This window comes from Orycteropus afer, unplaced genomic scaffold (genome assembly GCF_000298275.1).
Source record: "Orycteropus afer afer isolate SDZICR_OR568_19922 unplaced genomic scaffold, OryAfe1.0 scaffold00105, whole genome shotgun sequence".
In the NCBI taxonomy this organism is placed as follows: Eukaryota; Metazoa; Chordata; class Mammalia; order Tubulidentata; family Orycteropodidae; genus Orycteropus; species Orycteropus afer.
Genome location: NW_006921692.1, coordinates 8,439,078 through 8,461,025, shown reverse-complemented (window position 1 = coordinate 8,461,025; position 21,948 = coordinate 8,439,078). Strand labels below are relative to the sequence as shown.

At 35.1% G+C, this 21,948-nt stretch overlaps 1 protein-coding gene across 1 annotated transcript in view; it reads left to right on the top strand.

The window, feature by feature from the left end:
• RASA1 (RAS p21 protein activator 1) overlaps positions 1 to 19,986 on the top strand; it is a 196,979-nt gene extending 176,993 nt beyond the window's left edge. Inside the window, exons 16-25 of the mRNA XM_007943392.2 lie at positions 1,108 to 1,280; positions 2,595 to 2,754; positions 4,909 to 5,051; positions 6,521 to 6,636; positions 7,430 to 7,516; positions 10,756 to 10,823; positions 12,031 to 12,119; positions 14,219 to 14,296; positions 19,522 to 19,656; positions 19,903 to 19,986. Coding sequence (XP_007941583.1) covers positions 1,108 to 1,280; positions 2,595 to 2,754; positions 4,909 to 5,051; positions 6,521 to 6,636; positions 7,430 to 7,516; positions 10,756 to 10,823; positions 12,031 to 12,119; positions 14,219 to 14,296; positions 19,522 to 19,656; positions 19,903 to 19,986 — 1,133 coding nt within the window. The remainder of the gene's footprint in view (positions 1 to 1,107; positions 1,281 to 2,594; positions 2,755 to 4,908; positions 5,052 to 6,520; positions 6,637 to 7,429; positions 7,517 to 10,755; positions 10,824 to 12,030; positions 12,120 to 14,218; positions 14,297 to 19,521; positions 19,657 to 19,902) is intronic.
• The last annotated feature ends 1,962 nt before the right edge of the window (positions 19,987 to 21,948 follow it).

Sequence of the window (21,948 nt, the reverse complement as noted above, 5' to 3'; positions counted from 1 at the left end):
AGAGTACTCTGTTGAAAAGAAAAAAAAATTTCAAAATATTATATTTTTTTCACTTTTGGTAGTTAAATCCTCTCAGTTCTTTTTCTCAGCAGTATGTATACCTTTTTCCATCCTGTTGCTGAAACAGTTGGCAATGGGTTTTAGCAGTTTAGGTTAAATTAGGTTAATACTATCTTAAAATTCAAGCTTAGTGAAAGAAGTGATCATATGTATTAAAGATCAATGCCTGACTTTATCTTTACAAAATGTTTATTCTATAATTTATGCTATATAAATGCTTAACATTTTTTTGGTACCCTGCTTTACTCTTAAGATAAAGATCAACACCACCCCAGCCTCCAGCCTCCAGTAGGGACATGCAAGGAAGGCACTTTCCTTATCTAACCCATCTCTGCTCTGACTGTAATCTTTTGTCTGTCCTTCTCACAAGCCCACCAGCTTTATTCTAGTTCTTAAATTGTCCATAGATTTTAATAGCATCTGCCATACCTTCTATTTGGAATACATTTTTTCCCCTATCTTCCTATTTAGCTACACTTCCAGACCTGTTGAAAGTCAGCTGAAGGGTTACCTGTTTGGAATGGATTTAACCTCCTCAGGCTAAATTAAGTATTATTTTCTCTATATTCTAGTAACACTAACCATTATTATTATAGCACTTACTACTAAAAAGAAAAAAACAAACCAAACTCAGTGCTGTCTAGTCTGTTTCAACTCAAAGTGACCCCCTTTGGCTTTCCAAGGTGGTAAAGCTTTATGAAAGTAGATCACCCAGTGTTCCCTTTGCCTTAGGCACTATGCCACCAGAGTTCCATAGCACTTACCACATTGTACTGTAATTAATTTCTTACCACCTTATCTAGACTGACCTCCATGGATGTGAGAGACTGTGTCTTAATTATATCTGTATCCCATGTTCCCACCTATCATAGTCTAGTAAGCATTCAGTAAATGAATAAATATTGAATTTGTGCTGTCATTGACAACCCCTTTCATAAAAAGCATTTAACACTATAGAGAATGAACATCAGGAAAATACACTTATGTGACTAATTATAGTGTCTTCTTTTTAGATAGTAATCATTTGATAATATTTTTCTGTTAAAGTATTTATGCGTTGCCAGTTGAGTCGATTACAGAAAGGGCATGCCACAGATGAATGGTTTCTACTCAGCTCCCACATACCGTTAAAAGGTATTGAACCAGGATCTTTGCGTGTCCGAGCACGATATTCTATGGAAAAAATCATGCCAGAAGAAGAGTACAGTGAATTTAAAGAGGTATTAAATTGTTTACTAGTCTAATTATTTTTGATGGTGATATTAACAAAAACATGAAACATTTAATAAAAGATTCATTAAGTTAAATATAATAATTTCATAGCTTAATGGCCAATGGACAGTCAGAGAAGGTTGAAAAGCAAGGCCTTACAATAGTATGATGTTGGGATTAAGAAATTGGAAATAAATAGGCTATAAATGCATTCTTTTTTTTTTTTTTTTAGTTAACTGTGATTTGGGTGAAAGTTTACAGAGCAAATTGATTTTCCATACATCTGTTCTTACATATTTTGTTTCATGACATTGATTGCAATCCCCATAATATAACAGCTATCTTCCCACTTCCTCCCTCTGTTTACCTTTTTCCTGTGTCCTTCTTTCCTATGCATTCCTGCCTTCTGAGCTATCGCCCTGTGCAAATACTGTCCTTCTGATCTTACATGATTGATTGTTCTAAAAAGTGTACCTTCCTGGTACAAATGTTCACCCTATATGCCTACCTGTTGTTTTTCTGGAAGCCACAGGAATTAGTTCAATTCCAGGCCTGAAGGGTGACTGGGGGCCATAGCCTTTGGATTCACCAGTTCATCTTTGGTTTCTTCATTCTTCTTTGCTCCAGTCAAGGAGAGACCAATTGTTGCACGTAGATGGCTGCTTGTAAGCTTTTAAGACCCTGGTTGCTACTCACCAAAGTAAGATATAGAACAGTGTTTTTGTGCAGTATGTTAGGCCATTTGAGCTTGATGTTCCCTGTGACCATAGTCCTGAGCCCACAGGCCCAACAGCTCGTTTCCTCAGGGTGGTTGACTGTAGCTAAGAAGTTATTATAACTTTGCCCCTGGTTAGTTCTATTTATTTGGACATTCTTATAGCACATACAAATACATATGTAGAAAATACCATCTGCCAAACTTACATATATGGTCATGGGTATATTGCCTTTTGTCTAGACATACCTGATCAATCAGCTTGTCTACCTATGTATCTACCCGTAGATGAACGTTTGTTATTACTGATAATGTAGTATTGTGTATGTAAAAGTGTTTATCTTTGTTGTCTGTTCCTTTTGTGCACCTCTGTTGTCTTCCTTTTCCTTAATGTTATTATGTTAGTCCCTTGCTTTTGATATATTGCCTTTCCCTTCACACAAATCAATACCTGTCTCTTATGTATCTAGAATTCTGTTTTTAATAGCATATTCAAGGGATCATATTTCTAAATATAAGAACATATTCAGAATGCATTTCTTGTTGGTTTCACTGAGAATGCTTAATGCTTTGTACTTTAAACAGCCTCTTTTGATGTCATTTTTAGCTTGTACTGCAAAAGGAACTTCATGTAGTCTATGCTTTATCACATGTATGTGGACAAGACCGAACACTACTGGCTAGCATCCTACTGAGGATTTTTCTTCATGAAAAGCTTGAATCCTTGTTGCTATGTACACTAAATGACAGAGAAATAAGCATGGAAGGTAAGGTATGGATGTTTTTAAAGATAGTGTTAGATTTAATATGTAAAATATATATGGATGACTATTTTTGAATGTATTAAATTATTAAATCACCTTGTAAAATAAGTTATTCTTCTGTTTTCCTTCATTAAAATATAGCACAGTGGATTGACACAGTGGCTGCAATGATGGGCTCAGGTATAGCGAGGATTTTGAGGCTGGCTCAGGACCGGGCGGTGTTTTGTTTTGTTGTATACAGGCTGCTGTAAGTCAGAGTCGACTTGACGACAGCTGACAACAACAGAAACAACAACAAATAGCAGTTGAGATGCTAGGTTTGACTTTTATGTTGGCTAGTATTAAAGGTAGGAGCTCTGGTAGCCTAGTGCCTAAGGCACTTGACTGCTAACCAGAAGGCTGGTGGTTCAAACCCACCAGCCACTCCTCGGAAGGAAGATGGGGCAATCTACTTCCGTAGTGATACTGCCTTGGAAACCCAAGAGGGGGTCGCTATGAATAGGGTCAATGAGTAGGGTCCAACTCGATGGCACATAACAACAACAACAGTATTAAAGGCTAGTATTCCTAATAGAGATTTCAACCATGGCAAAATAATGTTACAGAGAAGCCATAAGAAAGTGATTTCTGTATCCAGGTCAGTAGCCTGTAGTGCTTGATCATCAAGAATAACTTGGTATACTTAGCATGCTCTCTTCTTTATTTTTGCTTACTAATTTATTGCACAATAGCTGTTGGGTGTTAGCTGCATTTTATTTGTACCTTCTTTAGATAGGTAGTTCCCAGGCAGCATAGGTGGACACGCAGTGCTTTGTAAAGACCTCACAAATATGTCAGAATAATCTATTTTCTCCACCACTTTAACTCATTAACAGTGCTTACTTGTTGGTTCCCGAAATAAACTGTAAAGTCTAGATCAATTTCCTTTTCATCGTTGTTAGGTGTCATTGAGTTGGCTCCCACTCATGGCGACCCTGTGTACAACAGAATGAAACATTGCCTGGCCCTGTGCCAGCTTCACAGTCCTTGCTATACCTGAACTCATCATTGCAGCCACTGTGTCAGTTCATCTCATTGAGGGCCTTCCCCTTTTTCATTGACCCTCTGCTTTACCAAGTATGATAACCTTCTTCAAGGAATGGTCACTTTTGACAGTATGACAAAAGTAGGTCAGACGAAGTCTGGCCATTCCCACGTCCAAGGGGCATCCCAGCTGCACTTTTTCCAGGACAGATTTTTTAGTTATTTTGGCAGTCCATGGTCTGCCACTCGTCTGTCAGTTTGTCTTACTGTGGTGGCTTGCATATTATTGTGAGGCTAGAGGCTGTGCAACCAGTATTTTCAAATAACAGCAGGATCACCCATGGAGAACAAGTTTCATCGGAGCTTCCAGACTAAGACAGAAGGGGGAAGGGGCCATCTACTTCTCAAAGAATTGGCCAGTGAAAACCTTATGAACAGCAGTGAAACATTGTCTGATACATTAATTTTAAACATACAGTATATATAAATATATATATTATATATATAAATATATATAATGTATATTATATATAGATTATATATAGAAATGAATTAAGTGGTGGTACATATCTTAAACTGAGATTGTCTTTTCTGTACTACTCATGTTTTAGGAGAATTCTGTTAGGATTCAGTTTTATTTTAGGCTAACAAATAACTTATACTGGGATTTTATACTCTTATTTGGGAATAATACAGTTTTTGAAAAGCAAGGCATCAGTGGGTAGCAAAGCTGGGATCTGGTCCTAGTTTGGTCACTAACTGGCTGTCTGATCTTAGATAAGTCAGGTACCCATTCTAAGCCTTGGGTTGTTGTTTTTTTTTTCTTTTTCTTTTTCGTGTGAGCATAAGGGTTTAGATCCTTTTTCTCCTGTTTATAGTCTAGTAAGGTAATGAATATGAGGGTCTTTTGCAGAGTGAATCTGTAGAAATGTGTGTGTGTGTGTGTGTGTGTGTGTATATATATATATATATATATATATATAGGATGCCATTAAAATCAGTATTTCAGTGCTGAAATAAGCATTTAAATAGTTGTCCAGTACTTGAAGAAAAATTAATTCATTTCATCTCCAATTTGGTTCATATTAGTGCAATATTTTACAAATAAACTTTTAATATAAATAATTTATGTAGATGAAGCCACTACCCTATTTCGAGCCACAACACTTGCAAGCACCTTGATGGAGCAGTATATGAAAGCCACCGCTACACAGTTTGTTCATCATGCTTTGAAAGACTCTATTTTAAAGATAATGGAAAGCAAGCAGTCTTGTGAGGTAAGAATTTAATGTTTTAATATTTCACCAGAGAGCATATTTAATAGGTAATGCTTTATATGTAATTATATTTCAAGGAGAATATTAACTCTCTAAAATTATTCTCAGCATATATATCTTCTGTAATTCATTATAAAAATAATATGTAAAATGGATTTTTTAAAAAGATATGCTATTCTAGGATTAAAAAAACATTGTTGCAGTAGAAACTCATGAAAATACTTTGTCATTTCTCCTACTGTACTAATAAGTATATGCTACTTTCAGAAAGTGTACATAACATAAATGAAAGGTTTTGCTGGAGACTTTTATTGTATAACTTAGTTAAGTTCTGTGTAGCACTTCATGACATCTAGGTTTGTTCTTGAAAGTTCTTTTTGGGGAGCTACCAAGATGACACCCAAAAGAAAACAAACAAAAACATCCTCTCAGCATTAATTATTAAAAGGCTTCAGTATAAATTCAGAGTAAATCAGTAAGATAAAGAGTAGAATCTGATTTAAATGATTAATCTCTAATTTTATTTTGAAGGTAAACCAACTGGAGAAGAAAGATATTAAATATGTTTTTTAGATATGAAAAAATAAAATGAGGAAAGTCTTTTGATAACGCACATTGATTGGCAGCTGTCAAATGTTAAAATCTTCACTAAACTGTTAATTTTTACTAATAAATTGAAGGAAATAAATTTGTAATTTTGTGTTGGAAACCTGGGGTAACGTTATAGTTGGCTTAACCATGAAGGATGATACAGAAATGCAACAGATTTGATAGGGAGTCTGTGGGGCTTTAGATCCGGGCTAGGGAACTGAGACTTCTATAGATAAATTTATTTTTTGATACATATAGCTAAGGGGTTCAGCTTCAGAGGGAAGTGAAAAAATTAAGAAAGGTTGATGATTCTGTCCAAGGTATCTGGTATTAAATAAATCACACCTGTTTCAGAAAAGCCTTTTTATTTCAATGTTTTTTTTTTCCTTCAAATAAAGAGAATTAAGCTAGATTTTATAGTAATGGTATGCAAATTTTTCTTCTATTTAAATACTCCTAGTGTATTTGTGAATAAGTGGCCACTAAAGTTGTGTTTTTCTGTTTTTGTTGTTTAGTTGAGAACACTGTATTTAAAATGAATAAATAAAAAAGTCTAATCTATTTTTGTTTGCTCATAAGTATCTGTTACAAAGTGTGGCAGCTGAATAGAGGGAAATGTTAAGATTAGTCCCGAAGCACCTGAAAATTGTTGTATATGCACTATTTGCTTTTAAGTTGGAGAACAGGGAATGAATGATTATGACCCTGTTAGAAGGAATACCATAGAACAAACTATTTAAAAATCATTAAAAAAAAAAAGACATTAAAAGAAATGGAAAACTTAAGAGCTGTTGAAAACTATAAGTGCTTGGTTACCTTTATTCATTTGCATTTGTTATTGCCAAAATGCATTTATGTTGATTTATTCCTTCTCTTAGTTAAGTCCATCTAAGTTAGAAAAAAATGAAGATGTGAACACTAATTTAGCACACCTATTGAACATACTTTCAGAGCTTGTGGAGAAAATATTCATGGCTTCAGAAATACTTCCACCGTAAGTGGTGAAATTTTAATTTGACAAGAAATTGTATATCTGCATTTTGAAAAATTTGTATTTTAAGATTTGTGAAAGCTTTTCCATTGTCCTGATGATGTCTGAAAAGTTAGTGACTTTTACTCTTCACATGGTGAATTGTATTTAGGGAAAAGAGTGAATTAAACCAGAGTAAAATAATCATCATTAAAATAAAACAAACCACGTTTTTATATAGGCCAAAATGTCTGATTTATTTAGTCACTTGGGGGTGAAAAGAGGCTTATTATAGCCTCAAATTTGGGAGGATTATAAAAGATGTGTCCAACCATTTAGTCTGTGCTTGAATTTCTCCAAAATGTACACCAGATAACCACTTAGTATCTGCTCAAAGGCCCCCAGTGTTAGTGAACTCATTTGTTCAGGTAGAATTAACTTCTTATTTTAAGCTGAAATATGTCTCCCTGAAACTTGGACTCATTAGTCCCTATGTATCCTCATTCAAATACTTGTTTCATACTTTTCATTAATACCAAAGTAGTCTAAAAATGGGAAAATGTCTTCCAAAATAAATGTTAAGATGTCTAAATAAATTGATGATGAAAATATTTAAGATTTCTTTATCCCTTGGTAAAAATGACTCTCATTACTTTGAGCAAATTGCTTTTTTGGAGGAAGAGGCCAAATGCATTAAAATAGGGTACATTTGGTTAAACTGAGAATTAAAAAGCTTCACACATTGTAACTCTTGACTGCAGTGACATTAGTATTTTCTCTTACTTTCTGTTTTGAGATGATTGTGTTGTTTTGGCAGGACACTGAGATATATTTATGGGTGTTTACAGAAATCTGTTCAGCATAAGTGGCCAACAAATACTACCATGAGAACCAGAGTTGTTAGGTAAGGCTAGTCCATTCATTTGTTGCATTATTGTATATAGCACAAACCAGTACTTGAATGAATAATTTTGCAAATTAGAGTAATAGTACGTAAATAAGGTAGTCGCAAAATTACGGACAAGATCCATTCCTAACTGTGTGTGAGAATTTGCCAGAGCTTCAAATTAGTTCTGCATAGTTCAGTCATGGCTGAGGAAATATCACTGGAACAGACCTGAATTTTCAAAGTTACTGTGAACCAGAAAAAGTGTGCATTGAAACCTTGCTTGAAACTTAATCTGCCTCTTAACAGGAAAAGGGCACTGCACATGTTGCATAGCAACCAGTTTCTTCCCTCACATTCTGAATAGTCGGAAGCAGTGCTGAGCTGTCAAAGATGATGGTGCCCTACTCAAACATGGCAGCCAGTTGTGCTACTTTGAATGTATTGCTTTCCTACAGTCTTGACGATAATTGAGTCTCATGCATCAGGCTTCTGAAAGGACTCACTGTGCCTCTTCTGAGTCTTCCATTCCTGGGCTTTGGTCTATAATTTTTCCCATTCCAGTGCCAAATCCACCAAATTGTAAAAATCTTGGGTCTGTTCCTGCTTTCCTTCGTTGCCCATGACAGAACTGATTTAAAGGGCAAGTAGCTGTTGGTAAGTCAGTGTTCATAACGTGGGGACTGACTGCCTGTGTACAATTCAAGGCCTTTTTCTTTGACTTTTATGTCAGTGCCTTATTGAAAGTTTTTTGAATTCAAGTGGTTCTTTAACTTATACCTTTTTTAGAAGTTACCATGAGAAACTTAGCTCCCTTTTATATTTTTTAAAGCCTGAATGTTCTTTTATACTCAGTCACCTATTTGAGACTTTTATAGAATGAGCTTAAAAGTCTCATAACCAACAAAGTCTGTAGCTTATTTTATGCACTACTAACCCCCCCCACCCCCACCTCAAGTGATTTGGTTCTGAAAGGGAAGGGCAATAATGGAACCATTTAAATTAGTTTATAATACAGTCTACAATGTAATCTTCAATCAGAGGCTCTAGATCTGAAGCCAGATCCCCTGTATTTCACTCTGCCCATTGACCATTAATGAGAAAGAATTGCTTTGGCAGGTCATAAAATTTTGTAACTTACATAAAGAGACTTCACTATTACTATAACTTCTTTTTTTTTAATGCAGAAGTAGATCTGGAAAGGTAAATAGTTTGCCTAAGGCTATACAGAGAGTTAGTGACAGTGGCAGAATTAAAGACAAACCTTGTAAGACCCAATCTGATATTCTTAACACTATTTGCAGGCTTTTGTTAACAGACCCCAGCCAATTTGAGGGAAAGGTTTAGTGCAAAAGCATTGGAGATACAGCAGTTTCAAGATAATGTAATTTATTATTATGTCACCTGTACACTCCTGGTCATATTATATCCCATAAAAAATTAGGCAAACACCAAAGATACCAGTATTATCCAATTAGTTCTGAAAATACTTTAATCCTGCCTTCAGTCAAAAGGGCTGCTTTTCTTTTTGCAGGCAAAATCTCTCTTGATCAGTTATACAGATATTTAAGACTGTATTTCTTGGTTTTAGCAGCAGTTGGGAAGAAGAGAAAGAATTATAGGCATACAAACAAGTTATGTTTCAACATGCTTGTGTGCGATATAAATGAAAACTTTCTATAAACTCTTAAGTTTACAGCAAGTATAATTGTTAAATAAACAAAGCAGGAAATCCTATGTGGATTGGTTAATGGACAGGATGTTTTAAGAAGCATTTATGCCCACAGTGATGATTTTTGCCCCTAGTAAGCTTTTTAATATGTGTAGGTACATATGTATCCCTCACAAATTTAACATCACCTCTAAAAACTCACAGAAGGTAGATTTTTACAGTGAAAATCTGTTATAGTTCAGTATTGTCAGGTTGTGTTTCATGTTCAAAGACATAAAGTAATTTTTTCAGCAAAATGTATGCAAGCTTCAAAAATTAATTTAAAAGAAATTCAAACGTAAGAACTTAATAATTGTTTATATAATTAATAATAAATGCTGTCTGAGAAATGACTTTCATTTTCTAAGAGTCCAAAAATTAGCAGACTGTCATAGGTTCAAAGGTAAATGCTTAAAATGCTTAGGAGATGAGTTATTTACTCTTAATGCAAAGAAGAGAGAAACTTCCAATTATTTTAATCTCTGGAAGGAATTTCACAAACTATTTTGGAAAAGATTTTCCTCACAAGGGGCAAGTGAGAGTCAACTATTACCTACTTTCTAAAAGAAAATCAGAGAAAAATTATCTACACAATGACATACAATCTACCAATAAAATCATATGTAACAGTTGTTGCTATGCCATGTGTTTTTATATACTAATATTTACTTGTTATTACTGTTTTGTGATTTGATGATTTTTTTTTAGAAAGCCGTGTCCTTTTATTACCTTTAAAGCTTTTCCTTGTTCTGTAGTAAAAATTTTCATTTGTCAAGAAACCATGTTTTTCCTATTGAAATGGATTCTTATTTTTAATATGATGCATGAGCCATATATATATATATATATATATATATATATATATATAACATATTTGATTTAAAGGAGACTCTTTAGTGGCTATTCTATAAATAAATGAGAGATTTACATTACAGGACTACATAGCTGTAAATGGTTTACTAGTACTCATGTAGTTTTTCAGAAATTTTCGGAGTTCCTAAGGACACTTCTTCAGTTTAAGTATAAAATGCATGTCTAGCCAGTTGCCATTGAGTTGATTCTAGTTCATGACTCCATGTGTGTCATAGTAGAACTGTGCTCATAGGGTTTCCAATGACTAATTTGTTTTGGAAGTGGATTGCCAGGCTTTTTTTCCAGAGTGTTTCTTGGGTGGACCATAAACCATCAAACTTTGAGTTAGCAGCTAAACTCATTAACTATTTCCATAACCCAAGGACTCCATTAACCGGGAATAAATAATGGTCAAGGGAGTAAATGGTACACTTATAACTCAATATCCTCTCAAAGTAAATCTAAAATTCCAATTTGGGAAAGGTAGTTTTTAAGAAGCATTTATATATGTTCTTAAAATAAGATAGTTTGGCTTATTTACTTTTAAGGCTATCTGTGTTTCAATTTCCCTATAATTATATAAGTTTATAGTTATATGAATATTTAAAAATATATGTATGTATATCTTTGTAAATTTACTTAATATGACATATATGCAGTGATTTTCTAAAGAAGAAATTTCCCTCCCATTCAGTGGTTTTGTTTTTCTTCGACTTATCTGTCCTGCTATCCTGAATCCACGGATGTTTAATATAATCTCAGGTAATCAGCTTTTATGAATTTTGAAATTATAAAAGAGCAAAATCTTTATACTACTTAGTAGGAATACTTGGATTTTCCTGTTAAATCTAATTTTTTTTTTTCCAAATTCTAATGTTGGTAATAAAGTGTTCCAAAGCACCCTTCCTTTTTCTTCTTTCCTGCCTTTCACTTATACTATCTTTCTATCTAATATCTGAAGCTTGAGATGTCATGATGTGACACATTCTACTTGTTTCTGCCCTTATCTCTATCTCAGACTTTCATTATGATGACTTTTTCTAGTTTGTAACTTGGTTTTCTAAGTTGGGAACAGCTTTCTGTGTCCTTATTCCCTGTTAGACACTGTTGGTACTATACCAGGCTGGAGTTTAAGATCAAATTAAAATTATGTCTACAGTTGTCATAGGGCTCTATGAATATTTATGAAGGAAGCAGCCCTGGTTGGCCCCATTAGAAATTTCTTGTCATCAGTTCTATAATGTTGATTGGCCATTTTAAAAGCTCTGGTGGTATAGTAGGAGCTCTGGTGGAGTACTGCCTAAGTCATTTGACTGTTAACTAGAAGGCTGGTGGTTCAAATCCACCAGCCACTCCTGGGAAGGAAGGTTGGGCATTGTACTTTTGTGGTGATACTGCCTCAGAAACCTAAGGGAGGGAGGGGTCTTTAGGAGTTGAATCCCACTTGACGGCAATGAGGTGGTATAGTGTCTAAGGCATTTGCTAACCAGAAGGCTGGCAGTTCAAAGTCACCAGCCACTCCTCAGAAGGATGACTGGGCAATCTACTTCCGTACAGTTACTACGTTGGAAGCCCAAGGAGGGGTTGCTGTGAGTCAGATCCAACTTGACGTCAGTGAGTTTGGTTTTACCCAGTTTGGTTTTAGTTATTATCCATATGTCCATTATGGAATGACTTTCAGATGTTGTAGGCTTTGAGAAGAGTGAAATTTGTTATGTGGAATTTAACAAATACATATTAACAGAAGGAACCTGAGGCATTTTTATCTTATAATGTTTTTTCTGTCTTAACTCAATTTTTTTTTTTAAATTATGCAGGTCATTTATTTTTCACAAAACTGAGTTCTGAATGGAATTCTGAATGTTCGTATTTTAACAGTAAAGAAGTACTAAAGCGCTAAATTTATAATAGTTTACTTGAAAGTGCCTTTGGAATTGATGTCATTTAGCTGTGCCCCTTTTTCTTATAGATTCCCCATCTCCTATTGCTGCAAGAACACTGATATTAGTGGCTAAGTCTGTGCAGAATTTAGCAAATCTTGTAGAGTTTGGAGCTAAGGTAAAAAAAAAATTAATACTTTAATATGTAATATATGAGTGACCTGATAAAACCATAAAATACAGCTTACATGAATTTTCCATAGTGGATATCTCATAAAGAGTATTTATATATTTATCAATGTGTTTATATTTTTAAAAACTCATTTGTTTTATGGGTTCAGAATAAGTACATTTTTAATATCTTTGACACAGATAGTAGAATATGATACAAACTGATTTACATAGCTCTAATCCATAAAATTTGAATCATACTCATTTACCTTCCAAGTATATGAAAATTCTTGGGGCTCCCCTTTTTTTCCCAATAAGCACTGCTCTTATTGGTTGGATGGAATTGCCTGTCATGGGCAGACAGCTGGTGGGGTTCTATGTTGGTGCACCCAGTATCAAATATGGGGAAAAATAGATTATACATGGTTTTCAGAATTTTCCTGACAATCAGGAAAGCAAACTTTTCTACCAATTTTCTTTGAAAGGCTGCTTTATTCTATACCCCAAACCCTACCAAGATTAGAAAGGGCCCATCCCTTATGCCACTTCACCCTTTAACCTAAAGACACATTTCATGAAAAAACCATTATTCTACTTCCTTTCATAACATTTTTAAATAAACACTGAGAACCTAATGTCCTTGATGATGTTAATATTCTAGACTATTGATTGCATGTCAAACACTTTCCTGTAATTAAACATTTTAAAAAGTAATTAATAACATCAAGTCAATTTAAATATTTCATCAATTCTCTTTCAACTAGGTGTACTGTATGACATAGGAAGGGAAATTAAAAATGTTTTTAGATTTTACATTTTAATAATGAAGTTTCACAAACCAGCCTTCAGCCACTTTAGAAAACTAGTAGTTTTTCAAGATCCAGGGCTCTCCAGTCATTTCAAATATAAATGTAAAAATCAGTGAGAATATTTTTAGATGAGTCCAGATTCATTGTACTATTTCACAATAAATATTCACTACAAATATACAAATGCAGATGAGTTATTATGAAACCCCATACAGGATTCCACTGCCTGGGGATAATAACTGTTAATATTGTAGTAGGGAACATACTGGGTCACCTGCTTTTGTCACTTGCTACTGAAAATCTTCTTTCCATATCTGACAATATATGACAACTTTATTATTCCTGATGATTACTTAGTATGCCATCATTTGGATGTACTATAATTAGGTTACCTAGTCCTCTATTGAATATTTGGATGGCTTCTACCTAACCAGTATTATTAACTTTAACAAATATCCTTAGATACACGTTCAATTATTTACTTAAACTAACTTTGGAATAGAATTCCTAATTAAAGAAGTATATGCATTTTTAAGGCTTTTGCTCTGTACTGTAAGATTGCCCACCAGCAGTGTAAGACTTGTTGCTCCTCACAGCCTTACAAAACTCAGTGATGCTAGTCTTTTTATTTTTTGCCAATCTGACAGACATAATTTTGCTTTACAATTCATTATTTTATTGCTCTTAGAGACTGAATATTTCTTTTTAATTGCCTGTTGAGGTCCTTATTTCATTGTGTTTTTTTTTTTGTTTTTTTTTTGATCTTAAGAGACCTTCTGTTAACTCTTTCTTGTTTTATAACATCACAGATGATAGTATGATGAGCAGTTTGTATACATACGATTGAACTTTTTAAGTTATCTAAATCCTGAAGTGGATTATCAGTAATTATTTTCCTAGTGCAATCTTTATCATGTGTTTTAATTCCTGATAGTCTCTGCGAGTCCATGTCTCTGATTTGGACTCATGTTTGTCCTGGTACTTGGCAAATAATAGTTTCTTAGTTATTTTTTAATGAATTTATAAGTAAGCAGTTTGTATCAGTTAGCTATGTGTTTGATTTTTTGTTTGGTCCTGAGTTTCTCATTCTCACATGAAAAATCCTCAGGGTAGCTATTTGCTTCTACAAGGGAAGTACTATAGTCATATGATTAGATTAATTCTTGTGGACATATATTGGCTACTGAAGGACATAATTAGATTTGTAACAATTTTTGCTGCATGCATGCTTTCTGTTATAGATCAGACAATAATGTTTGTTTGATATATATATAATAAGCTTATTTTTTTTTTTTAGGAACCCTATATGGAAGGAGTAAATCCATTCATCAAAAGTAACAAACATCGTATGATCATGTTTTTGGATGAACTTGGGGTATGTATATGATTTTTCAAGTTCTCTGAAATCTGTATTTAGTATTAAAACAACAGCCTTTATAGATTTTCCTATCCAGTACTGAAAAACAAAAAAGGAACCACTTTTTTTTTTCCTCCCCTAGTATTATGATTTGGTGAAACTTTGCAGAGCAATTTCATTTTCCATTCAACAGTTCAAACATATTTTGTTTCATGACATTGGTTGCAATCCCGTAATTTAAGAGCTCTCTTCCCACTTCCTCCCTGTGCTTATCTTTTCCCTATGTCCTTCTTTCTTATGCATTCCTGCTCTCCATCTCCCCGTGCAGATACTGCCTCTCTGATCTCCCATGGTTGATTGTTTTAAGGAGTATACCTGCCTGGTATAAATGTTAACCATATACGCCTGTCTGTTGTTTGGCTAAGAAACTCTGGTGGCGCAGTGCCTAAGTCATTTGACTGCTAAGCAGAAGGTTGGTGGTTCAAACCCACCAGCCACTCCATGGAAGGAAGATGAGATAATCTACTTTTGTAAAGATTTATCACCTTGGAAACCCAATGGGGTCATTGCTGTGAGTCGGAATCGACTTGATGGCAGTGGTTTTTTTTTTGTTTGAATGTTTGTTTGGCTAGAAGCTACAGGAGTGAGTATAATTCCAAGCCCAAAGGGCAACTAGGGTCCATAGTCTCAGGGGTTTGTTTAACCAGTCTCTGTCAGACCAATTAGCCTGGTCTTTTTTATGATTTTGAGTTTTGTTCCACATTTTTCTCCCACTCTATCTAAACCACGTATTTTTGTCTACTTTTCTAAATAGAACTATAATTTTGTTTGATTAGAGTTACCATTTATTCCTGTACTAAGTGGCTTATACCAAGCATATATACTGTTGTACTTTTGGATGACTTGTGTGATTGTTAGTTTTTTTCTTGACCTTTCATTACCCTCTGAAATTAGCCTCATCCAACGACTGTGACATTCTGTTGCCTCTTTAGCCACTTTTACTTTGTTATTACGTGGGCTTTGAAACCGATTAGCCCTAGTGGTGCAGTGGTCAATTACTCAGCTGCTAACCCAGAGGTAGGCAGTTCAAATCCATCAGCACCTCCATAGGACTATAAACCTAGGGATCTGATCCTGTAAGATTACAGCCTAGGGAAACCTATGGGGCACTTCTGTTCTGTCATACTGGGTCACTGTCAGTTGGAGTGAACTCAGTGGCACACAGCAACCATTGTAGACTAGAGAATGAATGTTCTTGTGGATTTTTAGAAATGAAATAGATGGTTTTTTTTGTATTACATATTTACTTATACTTCATTCACTTGGGCCTTTATAAATAATAAATTATTATTTCAAAATTAAGAATAGGGGACATTTCTGTAGTTTTCTAAGACCCTGGATTTCTTCATAAAGTTGTATTTTCTTGTTTGTTGGTTACAGGTTTTCAGATGTTGAATCAATAATTTGAAATTAAATGACTATTAAATATGTAAATAATTCAGTTGATATTTATAGAAATCAGAAAGGTAACGTGTATTGGGGCAGGTGAATCACATTAAGGATTGAATGCCTAGGGTAGATGTCTGTGTTCTGCTTTAATGCATTCACATTCACTTGAAAACAGAAGTAAACCATCATACTACTCTGTCAGTCAAGCAAATCAGGACTCCCTATGGGTCGCGAAGTTTGCAGCAAAGATCATAAGAATTAGCGAAGAAATTATTCAAGGCATGTAGCTCTCCATTTATAATGAAATTGAGAGATAAAAGGGCAAATGCTCAATTTCCATCATGTGTCTGTAGGTGAACTCTTGGAAGCTTTTGAAAATCTGAATAATTCTAATTACCAAAAAATATAGTTGGGGAAAAAAAATATAGTCACTAATTGAAAAAGACATTTGTACTCTAATCTTTAGGGAGGTATGTAGGAGTTTGTGGGTCACACAAATAGTTAAGTGTTGACTACTAGCTGAAAGGTTGTAGGTTCAAACTACTCAGAAGTGCCTCAGAGGACAGGCCTGCTGATTTGCTTCTAAAAGGTCACAACTTTGAAAACCCTGTGGAGCATTTCTGTTCTGTACACATTGGGTCACCATGAGTTGGAATAGACTCCATAGCAACAAATTTTATCTTAAGCTGTATTTCTTGGATTCTGGAATTTTAAAATCATGATTAAGGCTGCATTAATCACAAATGTATCTGGAGTCCAACTTTTTTCTCCCCTCTCCTAGTAATTGCCATGCAGTTTAGCACTTTGAACTGCTTGGAGTCCTAATACAGGTATCCCCTGGTTTTCAGAAGTTTGTTTTATGCTACTTTGCTTTGACAAAACCCCTCCATTAGTACCTATTTTTTGCTGCTGTTAGGTGCTTTTGAGTTGGTTCCTACTCATAGTGACCCTTTGTACAACCTGTTTTTACCCTCCCAAAGAAATCTGAAGAGAATTTTTGCTTTGATGAAAAAGGCAAAAAGTGAAACTAGTGTTCGGAATTTGTTTCTCAGTGAGCCGTTAAAGTGGCAGCGTACAAAACAAGATTGGGTCTTTCCCTGGGAACTACACTGATCCATTATTTCTACTTTATATAGGCTGCTTTTTGTCTGTCATGCCTGCTTTTACTATTTGTTACTTTAGGTTTTATTTAGTATGATCTGGTAGGTTATTTATTGGGTCTGAAATTGCTCAAAATTTTTTCCCATATAAATTAATGGTAATTGCTTCTCTGCTTACACCATTTCGGCTTACAAAAGGTTTCTTAGGAATGCTCTGCTTTCAGACAGCAGGGGAGACTTGTATGCATAAGAATACAATCCTAGTATCTTCTAAACCAAACCAGACTCACTGCCATTGAGTCGTTTCCAACTCATACTAACCCTCATTGGGTTTCCGAGGCTGTAAATCTTTATGAAAGTAGATTGCCTAGTCTTCTTTCCAAGGAGCAGCTAGTGGGTTTGAACTGTTGACCTTTGGGTTAGCAATCAAGTCCTTTATCCACTGTACCAACAGAGCTCCTTAATACTCTTAATACTCATCTAGTTCCCTTATTATTGTTTCTTTGCCTCTAGTTAAATATAATTCATCTTTCAAGACTTACCTCAGACTTTATCTCCTTTACAAAGCCTTGTGAGCCCTAACTCTGAATTAAATACCACTCATTCTGCTTCCTAATTATCCTCCGTATATCTTTAACAGTTAACACTGTGTTGCACAATTATTTTACTTCCATGCCCTCTCCACTAGACTACATTTTCTGAAGGAAAGTACTGTAGTATCTGTCATCTTTATAACCCCCCAGTCATTGCTTGAATAACCCTAATGGTCGAAGTTCAAAGACACCAGTGGCTCCTCAGGACAAAAGATTTGGCCATCTGCTCCCATAAAGAATCTCTGTAGGGCAGTTTTAATCTGTCATATAGGGATGCTGTGAGTTGAAATTGCCTTAGCAGCATACAATAACAACATACCATAGAAAACTGAGTATTTTGCATATTTTAGGAAAGTATAGCAAATAGTGTCACCATTCCAAAGGGAATTTTTTTTTTTTTTTTTAAGAAAAAGGCAATGTTAAATTATTTGAAGGCTTGAAATAACATTGCATTTTAGTGCTAATAATAAAGCACTATAAACTTACCACAGTGATTGTGTTACTGTATAAACTTTTTACCTAAAACCAAAATAGCAAACCCACCACCACAAATCAATTCTGACTCATAGCAACCCTTTTGGACAGAGTAGATAGAACTGTACCATAGAGTTTCCAAGGCTGTAAATCTTTATAGAGGACTGCATCTTTCTCCCTCAGAGTGACTGGCAGATACAAACTGCCAACCTTTTAGTTAACAGCCAGATGCTTTTAATGACGATGCCACCAGAGCTCATTCAGTCTTACCTAAAGATATTATAATTAGCACTGACCATTTTCTCACAAGTATTTTAGGAGAGTCCACAGATAGGTATAGACTTGATACATTTGCATCGCACCTTCAAAATGCAATTACTACTTGTATGCTTGCTCTGTCTGGACAAACTGCAGTAGCTTAATAATGAAATTGATTCTGCCAAAGTAGAGGCATTTTAAATTTAGTTTGCATTTAATTCAGATTAGCAGTTAATGCCTACATTGTTTATTTGGTCTTTACATATTTAGCTCATTCTTAGAAAATGTAATTCTTTAGCACTAATACTGTTCCATACTCTGCTGTAAGTTTGTGTGTCATCTTAGCTTCTCAGTAGTTTAGCAGTTATGATGTACTCTTCTCCTGTGACAAAATCTAATATAATCACTTCCATGAGATCTGCTGTGATCAACCAATCAGCTGAAAGGGAGTTTTTTCAGAGGTGGGGCCTGCTTCCAATGTATATGGACATTCTGGCAAAGATCTCTGGCTTTGTGCTGGATCTAGTTCCTGTATCTGGCTTATCATTATCTGACCTCCAGTTCTTTGGACTTGAAGCCAGCAGCCTGTTATACTGCCTGCTGACTTTGGAATTCATTAGCCTATGTAGCCTGTGAACCAGTGACTGGCCATCTTACCTGCTGATCTTGGATGTGTCAGCCCCTGCATCTGTGACCCAGCAGCTTGCCACCTGACTTGCTTGTCTTAGGTTCATAAGCCCCTACAGGAGAAGCCTCTAGCCTGCTGTCTGACCCACAAACAGAGGACTTGCCAGCTTCTATAACTGCATGAGCCATTTCCTTGAGAGAAATCTCTCATTGGTTTTGCTTCTCTAGAGAGCCCAGCCTAAGACATCTGCCATGCTGGGGAAGAAAATGGAACCTTATTTTCATGTGAATAATGAGATCACAGAAGCTGTGTTTTATCAGAATTAGCCTTGAGAATTATATTTCGGTGACATCCCTTGGAATTTTAAGACTCACTCTTTGCTTATTGACATGGATAGGTTCCAAAGATGAGGTTGATATGCAGAAATGGAGGACTACATCATTACATAACTGCCAAACCACTGAGAATCATGACCCAGCTCACACATCACCCTACCCATCACAGCCAGTTACTCTTGCCTTACATGTTAGCATTCATTAGTGCCAGATGTCGTTAATGTGCAAAATAGGGTTTTTTGTTTTTTTACTTTTGTCACAAATGTGAAATGTCAGTAACAAGATAGGTAATTGAGGAGTAGGTATGTTAAAAAAAATCCTATGTACTATAACCAATTAAGATTTTTTCAGGGGACAAAGAGACTACAGATTTGTAGTTCTGAATAGTTTTATGATTTCCTTAAAGAATGTACCTGAACTTCCGGACACTACAGAACATTCTAGAACTGACCTGTCTCGTGATTTAGCAGCACTGCATGAGATTTGTGTGGCCCATTCAGATGAACTGAGAACGCTCAGTAATGAGCGTGGTGCACAACAGGTAGGTATTTGCAGTTCTTTGCAGTATTTCACTTGTGTTTAACCAGAATGTCAGCATATGACCAGAATTATTCAAAGACTGAATAAATACAGATTTTTAAAAGTTTATTTTGAGTGGCATGGTGATTATATACTGTGACTTTGACTTTTTTTTTTTTTTCCCAAATCTAGACTCCTATATATTTTTGACTGAGCATTTTATTCATGTATTTACTAATTATTTTCCTGTTTCTTCCCTTCTGTCTAGCATGTACTGAAAAAGCTTCTGGCAATAACAGAACTGCTTCAACAAAAACAAAACCAGTATACAAAAACCAATGATGTCAGGTAGCAGCTTGCATCTCTGTTCTGCATGGATTCAGCATGCCCAACATGATAATTCACATCAGTATAATGTCTTCTTTGCTCTTGCCAAAAAATAGCACACTTTTCCACATTCCCAGTGATGTGTGAACTATGCAAATTCCAAGATTCTGCTGGTGAATAACTGTGCCAGCAGCTTTGTAAGCTATCTGTGCAGGATATTTGCACTTTTTCCACACGGAATCAATCTTTTCCAACCTCTGAGCCTTGGTGTACAGATCACCTTTCACAAAACAAAATAACTGTATCGTGAACTTGAAAATACGTTTGCAGTATATCAATTGCCAAAGTTTTGCTGTCTCTTGGAAAAAGAACTATGAAATCAACTGACAAGGAAAAGCATTCTGTTGACAAGTGACTATAACTGGATTGCAGACTGTTCCTACTGTAACCTTTTCCTGATTTGGAATATGACCGTTTGACTGTTCAATGACTATTTGTATTCAGTTTCCAGTTTGCCATTATAATAGAAACAGTCTTTGCTGTGTACTTTTTTAAAATACTGTGTGATTTCTCTTACTGGAACTGTTGAAAGAAAATATATAGAATGGATCTATTGTTCATCAGCTTTATTTTTTAAACATACCACTTATTTTGTTGGAATTGTTGAAGACTATCTAGATCTCATAAATGGCTTTTGTTAAATGTTTACAACAGAATAATTTGAATTCAATAAATAATATTGATCATTGTATTGATCAGTACACGTACCCATTCTACCATTTTATAGATCACCATTTTTTTTGGTAAAACATACAGAAAGTTAAGAATGCTTTTATTGAACATATTTGTTCATTAATTCCAAGTTGATTTTTGTGTACACCTTTGATTATGTAAACAACTTCACCAGCCACTTACAGCTTCTCCCATCTTTAAACTTCTGATCACATGTTCCATCTATCCGCTGGATATTTAGTTTGTATAGTTTTATTTGCTCTGTACATGTATTTTTGTGTAATATTCACAAGGATTAAGTTAAAATAAAACCAAGGGATATCTTCTATAATGAATTACTTCTGTATACACATAGCTAAGCATTTAATCATACTATTTCCTAACCTTTTTAGGGGCAGTTCAAACTTTAGCACCAGAGCAAAGCTCAGGAGATAGATGAAACTTCAGATCAGTATTTTTGCTAATGTGTGACTTTTGAAAAAGGTTCCATTAACTTATTCAATATATATTTGTTAAATATAAATATATTCCCTCCCGTAAACCTATAATTGTACAGGGAGACAAAGCATACAGAAAGGATATGGCAGAATCATCAGTAACCAAAGTGGGTAAAAATAGGAACAGAGAGGTATTAGGAAAGATGTTTCCCACTGCAGTGAAAAGTTTTCTAAATGCCTAGATCCAGACAATTAACAATGCTGTTCCTCTGGTGTATAAAATGTAGAAGAAAACACATCATTAACTAATCAAGAAATCCAGAAGATTTCTGCTTAATATATTTTTATGCTGTAAAAGACAGTTGTTTCTCTTGCAGGAGCTAGCCCTGATGTAGCTTCAATGACAATTCACCATCGATCTCTAAACTCAACATAGCTGTTTCTCTATTATCATGATGTCCATTCATACCATTCTTTCCCTTCTCATCTCTTCATTACTTTCTTTTCCTGTTTTCCAGCACAACTACCACAGCAGTATCCTAATTTGTCTCCTACCCTGATATTACAGGACATTGACCAGACTGGAAAAGATAGGGACTAGTGGCATCACCTAAAATGTAAATGGCATGCAAAAATGTCCAAACTCTAGTGCTAGGCAATTTGATTCTCATACTAATCATACCTCAGTGGTCAGCCATCCTGACCTAGCTGTTAATCTTCAATCTTGCCTAAAATATTAATACAATCATCTCTGCCCAGACTGTCCCGACCACCAGAAATTCTGCATCATCTTTCTTCCTCTTCCTTTTATAATGAAA